Source organism: Meriones unguiculatus, chromosome 14, assembly GCF_030254825.1.
Source record: "Meriones unguiculatus strain TT.TT164.6M chromosome 14, Bangor_MerUng_6.1, whole genome shotgun sequence".
NCBI lineage: Eukaryota > Metazoa > Chordata > Mammalia > Rodentia > Muridae > Meriones > Meriones unguiculatus.
This window is the reverse complement of record NC_083361.1, coordinates 14628665-14640725: the sequence shown is the minus strand read 5'-3', so window position 1 is coordinate 14640725 and position 12061 is coordinate 14628665. Positions and strand designations below refer to the sequence as shown.

General features: G+C 45.4%; 1 protein-coding gene across 3 annotated transcripts in view; it reads right to left on the bottom strand.

The window, feature by feature from the left end:
* The window catches only part of Xpo6 (exportin 6), a 96496-nt gene that overhangs the window by 7375 nt on the left and 77060 nt on the right, over positions 1–12061 (bottom strand). For all 3 annotated transcript variants that reach the window (XR_009585449.1, XM_060366859.1, XM_060366860.1), the window contains 6 exons: positions 11540–11632; positions 7323–7467; positions 4835–4981; positions 3926–4115; positions 1177–1332; positions 14–128 (listed from right to left, as the gene is read on the bottom strand). Coding sequence is in view for 2 of the 3 variants with exons in the window: in XM_060366859.1 (XP_060222842.1) it covers positions 14–128; positions 1177–1332; positions 3926–4115; positions 4835–4981; positions 7323–7467; positions 11540–11632 (846 nt within the window). In the remaining variant the exon portion in view is untranslated. The remainder of the gene's footprint in view (positions 1–13; positions 129–1176; positions 1333–3925; positions 4116–4834; positions 4982–7322; positions 7468–11539; positions 11633–12061) is intronic.

The following is a 12061-nucleotide window of genomic DNA, read 5'->3' as shown; positions in this document are numbered from 1 at the left end:
GGGTGTGTGTTACCTGGTAAACATGTTGAGGAAAGTCTGTATGATCTGCTCAGTGAAAGGCACACCCATCTGTACTCTAAGGCCTCGAAACAAGGTGAGGAAGAAACTCAGCATCTCATCAGTCACATCTAAGTGAAGGACAAAGCGAATGTCAACACCATGTGCACAGACACAGACTAAAAACACCCGTGGCTTGATCAATTTTCATTTGCAATCTGCAATGTCATCTCTCTCTAATGCATCCCACTGGAAGAAATGTTCCCAACACCATCAGAGCCAATGATGGAAAGTGGAAAATGATTAAAGGCCTGCTGAGAACACTGCTCTGGTCCTGGGAACGGCTGCCTGATTGCTCACAGTAGGAAATGAGTTGTCTCATCTTAAAGCCCAGCCTACTGTCCCGCATCCAGCATGGTCAGCATTCTCACTGAAAATGAGCCACTTTATGCTCACATCCAAGAAATTATCCAACTGGGTCAACACCTGAGTGCCTTGGCATTTCTCTCTAAGACCAATCATCCCTGCAGTAGGTCAAGGTTAAGTGGCTAAAAGTAGATAATGACAGAGCATGCAGGTCACACTGCCCTGCGCCACTAAATGGACTTATTGATTCTGGTTAGTGTGGTTCCATATCCAGATCTAAATGTCATCTTGCATGGGACATTTTGGTTTTTACCGCACATGATGTGCTTACAAGATGCAATCAGTGCACTTAAGCTATGAAGCCCCTGCTGCCTAATACTGACAAGCCTACTGCACTTTGAATGCTTTCAGGAGAGCAGATGAGCACATTCAAAATGGCACAGCCGAGAGTAACAGCAACATTGACAGTGGGTTAAGAAAACCATATCAACTAGATGCTAAGTAAACAGCACCAACCTAAAAAGGTCCCCTTCCTGTCTGTTATGACACCTACTCTCTCATCCACTCCTCTTAATTTACAAAGATAAACCAGGCAGGAGGCTGTAAGCAACTCTATGTCACAGGCCCACAGCAAGGGCTCTGTTTACCTTTCCAGACTCTCCAAACACAGCACACCACCTTTGCCTTTGTCTGTATGCTTCCCTTCACTGAACAAAGTCCAGGTCAGCTTGCTCTGTTCTACAGATCTAAGCAGGCACGCTGGCCCTTATGAACACCACCATCCATGAGTCAGGCCTCTGAACCAGTTCTTACCTGACTGGTGGATAAAGGCTGGAAAGAGGGCCAGGGAGACTTGAACAGATTCCTGCAATGACTGGTAGCAGATCTGCCGGGACTTGGTGGACTCTCCAGAGATATTCTCCACAATATCTTCCAAGACACTAAGTGTTTGGTGAATAATCACTTTGGCTGCAAGGCAAGATGAAGCTGAAGTTATGCGCTGTCTTCTGAGACACAGTGCAGTTAGAGGGAATATAACATATACAAGGGTAGAGGAGGGAGAGACAGAAGAAAGTCTTTCGAACCAGTAGAGCTTGTCCCTATTCACTGCATGACCCCGTCAGCACCATGTCTCCTTATCTCTCTCCTCCTGCCTTCAAGACTCCAGTTGTCCTCCTGTCTGCACACCTGGACTTAGACCTCTTCCCCTCTACCCACTAACAACAAAAGTCAAATAGATTATGGGCTGGAGATGTAGCCCAAGTTCATCCCTAACATATACAAGGCCCGTTATTCAATACCCAGCATCATATAAAACCTGGGTTTGGTGGTACCTGCTTGTAATTCCAGCACTCAGGAGGCACAAGCAGAAATTCATGGTCAAACTCAGCTGAGTTTGAGGTCAGCCTGGGCTACAGGAGACCCCACACACACACATACACAGACATCCACATACCCACACCCTATTTCTCCACATAACACCAACTGTCCAACCAAACACCCTATAAACTCATGAGGTAATTGGTGAGGCAAATGGCCAGGAGAACAGACTCGTCCCACCTCAGCTACAGAGAGCACCAACCCTGCTAACCACACAGGCACAGCCTAACATGAAATGTAATAAATAATGCTGGCTTTAGGAAAAACTACCTGATCACTCTTCGGCCTATACGGTCTTTTAGTCTGATTTTGTATGTTTGTGTGTGTAATATATATCATATATAATATGTACATGTGTATACATATATATATAGCTGTCAATATATTGAATTCTAACAATATACCAACATATAAGTTCACACTGTGATTCTACACAACACAGAGAAAATGGTGGCAGTGATCAGCCAACACAGGAAGTGAGAGCCCTGACTGTGAACTGCAGCAGCCAGCTTATATCCTGTGCAGAATCCTAGTCAGACCCAAGAGACACATCTTTGTTAGGTTGTTGTCATGGTCAGGGGGTAGGTTTTAGCAGGGCACCTGAACACAAGGTCAAGGAACAAAAAGCTGTCATCACTCTGCCTAAGTGTACTACCTGGCTAAGTCCAAGCCTCACAGGTTAACCCACTGGGCTGGTCCAGCTGAAGCTTGGCAAGCCACTATAAACTTGCAGTATGTTCTGGGCTGCTTTGGGCCTCACCAAGGCTGCCAGCTTCTATACAGGCTAAAGCTTCAGCCAGAGGAGGGTGTGGCAGAAAAGAGACACACTGAGGCGGTGTGCAAAGTTAGCTCTGCTCCAGCTTCCTACCTGCCGAGCTCTGCTTTCATCATCTGAAACAATGCCAGATAATATCTACCCTCAGAACTGAGGGTGGAAGACAATGACTCACAACAGGCTAAAGTTTGGTCACAGTGAGGTAAGAAAGCAAACAAAAAGGCACTCACATTACAGGTGAGTAGGGGCACCCTACTGCACACTCAGGGATTGTGATAAAGCTAGGAACCCACAAAGGACAGAGTACAGGGATGAAGGACAGGGGATCGAGGTTAAAAACAACGGCGTCAAGAAACAAGATCTGACCTATCTGGAGACTCAGGGAAAATTTTAAACGAACCAACGTTTATTTACCAAAAACATAAATGAAACTGAAAGCACCGTATGTGTGTGACTGCGGCCTGCCCACAGACAGGATATTATGGACCACGACAGCCAGGCAGGTGGGACATGCCTGTACACGCAGCACTCGGAAGCAGAGGCAGGAATATCAAGCCTTCAGGATGCTCCGAGCCTGACAGTCTCCACATGATAGCAGTAATAATAGAGGTAATGATAATAAACACAACAGCCCCAAACCATTCAAGACTGTTCTCCAAAGCCAGAGACAACGGGACCCAGATCCAGCCATTCAGATTTCCGACCCCACCACCTTCTCTGCCTGGCCTTGGGGAGGCAACTTTCCCCAGACACTGCCTGCCAGACACACAACAGAGAGAGGTGATGCGGTAGGCACACCACTCTGTCTAATTTGGTTGGTATAATCAGGTACAACAAAATTAAACAACGAGAATACTCTATCACCACCTGTGACACTCACCCCTGATGAAATTACCATATGATATTGCTATAAGTAACACCATCTAATAGTGTTTCATTATTCTTGCTGTTAAAAGATGTGTTTTATTTTTAAAATATTTTGATATTCGTTATTAGAAAGAAAAAACTGATCCATGACCTAGAATTGCTTCATTTTTCTCATCAGTGTAAACAGTCACAGCTTGGCATTACTCGGGAAGGTTCTTCCCAAACCTCTGAACTGCTTCTGAGGGCGGCTCTGAAGCACACTTTCCCGTGAAGAGGGGAACTGCTCCTCTTCGCAAGCATCTGAAATGGGCTCTCGGTCACCCGAGGGCTGACAGACGGATGCACTCCTGGCAGTGTTGCCCACAGATGTCTTCTTAGGTCTCCAACGTGCAGCGACAAGACAGGAGGAGCACGCGCAAGAAGCGTACCCAGCAGATGCACTAGTGACTGAATCCCTTTGGTGAGGGTCCTGCCTTTTCTGCAGAGCAACGACGTCACCTCAGGGGCTTCGGGTGCAGTGTCCGCACAGGAGCTACTTACTGTCATCCAGTGGCACTTTTCTCTGGGGGGTGGCAGCACTGGGCTTCAGGCTGTGGTAGTCCCGGGAAAGTGCAGAGATGAGGCTAGCGTGGTTGATGGAGCGCAGGGGCCACTGCTGCTCACTCTCAGGAAGATTTGGCCAAGGAAGGAGCAAGGTGTTAGAGAGTGCACGGCAAACCAACACTTGGGCCTAGAAGGAACACAAAGGCATCCGTCAGAGGTCAAAGGACAAGCAAAAGCAAGTAGCCAAAATGGACACAACATTTGCACCCTGTACAGTCTGCCTCGGGTCCTAGATATCCTTAAAGCGTGGCTCTCCTCTACCTTTCAGGCACCCAGGCAGGAAAAAGAAACACATAAGTAACCCCAGGTCTAGATCTCGATGTACAGGGTCGGCCTCAAGAAGCTGGTGTTCACCCCACTCAATCTGGTATCTGATGCCTCACAAAGGGAGAAATCTCACTGGACAGACTCTAATGCATAGCTTTTGACGCTGCCCTTTGACCCCACCAAGAAACCACTGAGAACAGGCTCAGAGAACATTCTCTTGCCATCGTTCAGGTCTCTAAAGAATCTGCCTGTTAATCCACCCACCTCACCCGTTTCCCCCTCCTAAGTAGTCTGAGGTTCCCATACAGCTCAAACCCAGCACACCACCAGACTAGCTTGAACGATGAGAGCACTGGAACTCTCATTAGCGGCAAATGATGTCTCTGTGCATGGACAGGAAGAGTTTGCCCATCTGAACCATGATTTCAGCTGCAAGTCAAAGACGCCAGTAGGCTACCTACAGCCGCAGTCCAGCCCATCCAGCTGAGATGGCTTTCAACTCAGACTGTAAAAGCAGATCCAACCTCTTCTGCCTCCACTTCCCAGGTCTCAGGGACCGCCGGAGGGCATGTGCCCTACCTTATCTGTTAGGCGCTGGGCAGAGGCATCAATGATGCTGTTGAACACCTTCTGCACTGCAGGGATGCTGATCAGAAAGACAGGCCGCACAGTGGTGGCTAGTGAGACCAGTAGGTGGCACGCAGACAGCAGCAACTTGTCTTGGACCTAGAAACAGAAGACACGTGACATTTTGGCTTACTGCATCTTCTGTATGACTGCTATTGAAGAAACTTTCTGGAGGCAGCTGCAACTAATGACTGTCAAACCATACCATTCACTGAGAGGTGGCTCTGCAGTGTTTCCTATGGTGACTCCCAACTGTCTTCCATTCCACAGCTGTTAACTCCTGCCCTCAGGTTAGCATCACTCCTTGTTCCTCCTTCCCAATCCCCCTACACACACACACACACACACACACACACACACACACACACACACACACACACACGAGGCTTGCCTGGCATCCCAGGTGTTCTGTCTCCAGCACCAATAAACTGGACATGGATACATATACCTTTGACCTGACACTTTTTTTTTTTTTACACAGGATTTTTCTGTGTAGCAAGAGCCCTGGCTGTCCTGGACTTACTTTATAGACCAGGCTGGCCTCAAACTCACAGAGATCTGCCTGCCTCTGCTTCCCAAGTGTTGGTACTTTACCTTGTACTTTAAAAGTCCTTTACCCTGTCCTTAAAAAGTAGAGACAAGAGGATCAAAAGTTCAAGGCTGAGGCTGGAGTGATGGCTCAGCAGTTAGGAAGAGTACTGTATATTCCTCAGAGGACCTAAGTTCAATTCCCAGCACCTACGTGGCAGCTCACATCTGTCTATAACTCCAAGATTTGAGAACCACCCCCCCACACACACCTGTTCTATCATACAATGTCCTCACTGGCATGTTGTACAAGTCTTCCTGTCAAGCATAGTAGTTATTCTCCAACTCCCTGCTCTGGCCACCCCCAAGCCATGGTCTCATTCTGCCCTTTCTTCCTGCATTTCATCTGGCTAATCTCACAGTCTCTTTTATTTCTTTCATCTTAACATGCCTGAAAAAACTTGGCTCAAGTCACTGAGAATTTCAAATCCATAAAAGAAAAGCTGCAGGAAAGGAATGGTTAGAAACTGGCCTCAGCTTGGCCTGTGCCAAACACAGACTCAACTGCCAAGCGATGCCTGCACCCAAGAAAGCTTCAATAGTAAGGACCAATGAGTGAGACTGAAGAGACCCCACACCAGAGAGTCATGGTCTGCAGAACTACTCACAAAGGAGGTTGGGTCATGTCATGTCCTAGAATCACAAAACATTTCTAAACGTTAATGCCATAATCTCTACTTATTCTAAGGAAATTACATAATAGGATAAAGCTATATTTGAGAATATGTATTAATTTAAAGACAGGGTCTCATGTAGTCCAGACTGGTCTTCAACTTGCTATGTGGCCAAGAAGACCTTGAACTTCTTTCTGATCCTGAGTGCTCAGACTTCAGGCATGTACCACCATAGCCAGTTTTTATGCAGTGATCGGGATCCAACTCAGGCCTTCTTCATACGTGTGAAGCAAGCACTCTACTAACTGAGCTAAACTCCCAGCCTGATTTCCCACCAATGTAATCAACCTAAAAGTAAGGCAAGAGCTAGGTAAAGTATAAAACATACTCCTTCAGTGATATAAAAACTTTTAGAAATTACCATTGTAAATACAGCAGGTTTGTGGAAGTCAACACAGACCCCATTAGAATAGACTGGGTGTGTGTGCAAAGATAGCAAGAGCATCTAAACGCACGTGCCATGAAAGTTAGCTGTCTTCTTGAGTGAGGACTTGCTGGGTTCTGCCCATTTTATGTAGCTGTAACCTTTACTTGGCAACTTCTCTTCTGAAACCCACTGAAACCCACCGATGAGAAAGTCAAATCCTCTTAAGAAAACAGTACTGGGTAGTATGAAAATTCAAGTTGCTCTGTATATTTAAAAGAAAGAAAGGTATGTGGGGAATAACAGCAGCACCTACATCTACCTACAGATTTCCTGTAAAAACACAAAAACATGTCTAGAAGGATTGCCACCAGTCCTGACAGTGAGCAATGTTGTTTCAAAGAATAAGATCAAACAACAGCAAAACTTTTCAGTCAATAAAAATGAGCAGGTTCTTTCAGTAGGAGCAAAACCCAAAAGTCATATTTGAAAAAGGACTTGAGGGTTAGCAAGATGGCTCAGAGGGGAAAGGTCCTTGCTGCCACAAACCTGACAACCTGAATTTGACCCAGGGATCAGCCTGGTGGAAAAAGAGAACCAGCTCCCACCAGTTATTCCCTGACCCCCACAGACAGGCTGCGGCACTCACACACCCCCGTGCACACACAAATAAAGAGCTGCATATAAAAAACTTAAAGGAACACACAGTATAGCTGTATCAGCCGTAGTTGGGATACTGTTTCAGTTTTACGGTAAACAGGCCTATGGAGAGAATAAAGCTAGGTAGAAGGTACAGCATTTTCTGTCTCAAGACCTTGGTGCTGATGAGAGGTGTGATCGCATCCATGGTGGTGGAGATGAGTGTCACAAACTGCTGTGTGTTCTGCCGATGGGCTTCACTGCAATACTGTGCCAACCAGTGGGAGTAGGCCTGGAGAGCAGCAAGTGACTGGGCGTGCCTGTAGGAAGGAAAGAAGCGGTGATCTGAGAGGGCTAGGGGAGCCTGGTGGCATAAACTTGTCTCCACAGGGAGGAAGACAAGAACTCCATCCACTGTGCAGGACATTTCAGGACATGAGACAGCACAGAAATCAACCACCTGCTCACACTGTCTGTATAGGACCACCACTGCTGAGAACACACAGTGGTCCCTAAATAGCTACCAGACCTTAATCTTTCTGTGACATGGTTTACTTACGAAGATGACAAATGTAAGAGAAAATGTCCTAACTTTAAAAATTGTAAAAATTTACTACAATCTAAATAAGTAATGGTATTATGTAGCTTTGATACAAGATTCCAAAGCTCAAATCTCCCTCCAAGTACACTCCCTAGAGTGTCCAGGAGTTTGGCTTCTGCAAAGGCCACACTGGATCACACATTAATAAAACACACACTTAAAGTTCATAGCAAAACCACACATGGTGGTATACACTTGTAACCCCCGTACTCTAGAGGCTGAGGTGAGAATGTGCTAGGTTCCAAATCAGCCTGGACTACAAAGTGAAACCCTGTTTTAAAACAACACTAAAAACAAACAAACAAAGCCTCAAAACATGCTAGGCATAGTTCTGTGAATCTTTAATCCCAGCTCTTGGAGGCAAAAACAGGCAGACCTCTGAATTGAGACCAGCATGGTCTATACAGCCAGTTCCAGGCCAGTCAGGAACTCAAAAAACAAAACAAACAAAAATCCCACACATACAAATCCCCAAAGCTTACAACTCATCAAAGATGGTAAGTAACAGATCTTACAGAGACAAGGCATCCGTCTAGTTCAAAACACTAGCTCACACAGCTACATATAACTCTTTTCTGCAGTCACCACTAAGCAAACAGAGCTGAAACTCTGATATGATCTAAATATATAGTTCTACATGGTGTGGGCACCCTCAGACCCCTTCTCGGTCACTGCTACACTGTGAATGCAAAGTATAACCCCATGGATTATTTTTACTCAAACTGGATAACCATTGCCATTTTTTATTGTTGACCAAGTCTAACCAGGAAAACCCCCTTCAAGGGAGCTCCTGTGTGCTCTCGCATATTCTAGACACATTCAGGAACCACTTCCTTATTTACTGACTCGCCAACATTCTCCAGCATGGCCCTGCCCCTAAACTTAGTACATTTCCCCAAAGGAGTTCTGGTTCCTTTTAGTAGAACAATTATGTCGTTAAACGGCAAGGCCTAGCCTGGTGTGGTGATCTCAGCACTCGGGAGGCAGAAGCAGGCAGATCTCTGAGTTTGAGGGCAGCCTGATCTACAGAGGAAGTACCAGGACAGCAAGGGCTACACACAGAAACTCTGCTTCAAAAAAGCAGAAACAAAATAAAACAAACAAACAAACAAACACCCCAGCAAGGTTAGGTATGAGGGGTATCCTGAGTGCTACAGTTTCTAGAACCTGCCTGTGGACAGATCTACAATGCAGACAGAAATCACTCCTCAATCAAACTTAGCATCAACAATGACCCAAGTGCCTACTGGCATGACAGAAGACATTGTAGGGTACAGCCATCTTGCTGCAAACACTTAGCCTACGGCTGAAACAGTGGAGAAAAACCTGCCAAATCTGCACTGTAGAATAGTCTTAAAACAGCAAACTTAAGGTCTTAGCCTCCAAGTTATCTGTATGTCTTTTTGACACACACCTCTACTCACACACCATGTACAAGTAGGGACTATTCTAGATTATAGGAGACAGACTTAATGTTGGATCATGATTAAACCTTAACCCCGTGTGTGTGTGTGTGTGTGTGTGTGTGTGTGTGTGTGTGTGTGTGAACCAGATATTAGCTTGCAATACTTTAAGTATTTATTATGGTAATATAGTTCTACAGAATAGATTTGTACCTAGGAAATATTTGAGGATTTATAGGTGAAGTAGCAATTTATTTTCAACTTGTTCAACAAAAACAAATAAAAAGTACCTAAGTTTGCAAACACACAGAAAGAAATCCGAAAAAACCAAAGGCAAAAATGGTCAAACTAATTCATGACTCTAGGCCACTGAGGGGATTTTAGTCTACAGGGTTTTTTTTTTTTTTTTTTTTTTGTTCCTTTCTTTCCCTTTCTAAACCGTATTCTACAGATTTTCAAAATCTGTAACTTTTCAAGTAAGTTATTAAAGAAAGAAACTAAGTAGCACAAAGTAGGAAAATCACAAAGTAAGAAAATCTAGAAATCCTTAACAGGCAGCTACTTTATTTTTCATATTCAGAATCCACTGATCATTCTACCTTTACTTAAGGCTCTAAATATCAAAATTAAGAAGGAAGAGACACACACCCACCCCCCCACCCTCCCCACCCCCCCACACACGTGTAAGAGTTCCACAAGGAGGAAGGAGGGCTTTTCAAGCCTTCTGCGACCCTGTTGTAAGCGCTACTGATCATGAGTCAACCGGCACCTTGGAGCTGCTGCACAGCACTCTCGTTCTCAAAGAGGAAAGCAACACACTTTAAATAGAAAACATCATGTTTCTATTGCTCTACACTTTCTTCTTTTCAGTGTCTACTCTAAGTCAGTTTCTGCTGAGCACTCACTGGGACACATGCTCTGCTGCAGTAAATGTTGCCTGGATTAAGGTCTTCCAACTGTTGCAGCTTGGTCCTCCTGTCACTACTTTTAAGATGGGCGAGGCATGTGTGCGCGCACCATAGGTCATGGTTTATCAGCCCCTGCTCTAGTCCATAGCAAGCCTTTGAGGCAGTCCAACAGGGTAGGTTTTTTTTTTTTTTTCCAATCCCCAAATGCTATCCCTTCCAGGTCACTTTCCCATCTACATACTTTATCCAAGAAACTTGAGTTAAGTGTCAAAATAACCTGAGGTTCTACTTAATACTGACATCTGGGCACTGTGCCATCCTACCAAATTTAAAACCTGAAGGAAGCTGTCTGGGAGCCCTTCTGTGCTTCAGTTGCTTTAGAACATTGTTTTGGTTTAGACCATTTGCTGGTGTTACAGCTCCCATGGTCCTTCAACATCCCCTCAAATAAGGACATCCATCCTTTGCTTGAAAACATTTGGTCTTTTGCCCTCAGTTCCTCCAGTAGCTTCAGAAGTCAGTCTTTTGTTACTTTTAACATCCCTTTCCAACACACCTGAGCATAACTCCTAGGAAGTAGGCCAAACTGCCAGGAGAACTAGCCATGTGCTTTGTGGGTGACTTTTAGCCACACTCAGCCTCTAGAGAGGATAAAGGGACTAAAGCTTTCCCTGATGTCTTATTGTAACCAATCAGTCAGGCCTCATAATAGGCCCCAGAGAACGAGCTAGGCAGCCTCTGAATCACAGAACACATGCAGGTACCTGGAGGGGGGCTGCCCAGAAAAGACAGGGAATTCTGAACCCCTCATATATCCTGCTCTACTCATCCCATCTGGCACTCATCTCTTAAAATAAACCCGGGTGTGTCTTGCCAGGTTCTGAGACCCAATACAGCAAACTAATCAAACTTGCAGGGGAAGATGTGGGCATCCCAACTTCCCAACTGCCATCAGTTGGCAGCACAGGAAGCACAGCTGGGCAGCAGTTGGCACTGGAAATAAAATTTAGAAGGGGTGCTCCTGGGGACTGAATCCTCAACATAGAAATGAAGTGAATTAGAGGACACTCAGTTTCTAGGGAAAAGTATTTCCACCCCATGGTGGAAGCATCTTTTGAGTTTGAGATGGTTTTTCTTTCCTCTCCACACCAACTCTGGCAGTGAAGAATCTGCGTGCAGGTCAGACACATGGTTCAGGTGTTTCTGCGCCACCCCTTGTGGCTTTCGGCCTCCTCTTCCACCATGGTGCTCACCAGTCCCTAACTTCACTGCTGTTTCCTGCAATGCCTGTCCCATAGAGCCTCATTCCTGTTCAACCAGTTACACTCACCCAGACGTACATCAACCATCTGACTTTCTAGGCTCAGAGCTCAAGAGTTTTCCCTCTATTTACGGCAGTCACCGCTGTTCCCTACATTCAGTTCCTCTGGAGCTAGGGTCACCATCTCTCTTGAGAAGGCAGTCACCACACTCTACTTACACATCAATGAGGTCAGGCTTCAACACTGATGGCACGGCTGTTTCGATGTTGTACAGTTTTATCTGAGATCCGTACAGGGTAACTTTGACTAACCTGTTGACAGAGGAATAGGTAAGAAAAGACATTAAGCATGAGCGCCCAAAACAAACAAAATGGGCAAGTTGCCAAAAAACAAACAAACAAAAACCCAAGGGCAGACTTTCAGACCAAAAAGGAAAAAAAAGAAAAAGAAAAGTTCTTCAATTCTTTCCAAGAAAATAGACTAGAGCTGTGTGTAAGGGTTATGCACAATGATCACAATGATCCTTTCTAAAACATCACAACATTTATGTTGTCAAAAAGTTCAAAAGCAGTGGCTGCTGGGAGGCTCAGTGGGTACGGACACCTGCCACCAAGGCTGTTCACCTGAGTTTGATCCCTGGGACCCACACAGTAGGGAAGAACTGACTCCCACAAACTGTCCTTTGACCTATACATTCACACACTGTGACACATTCACACGTGCACACACAACAGAGAAAA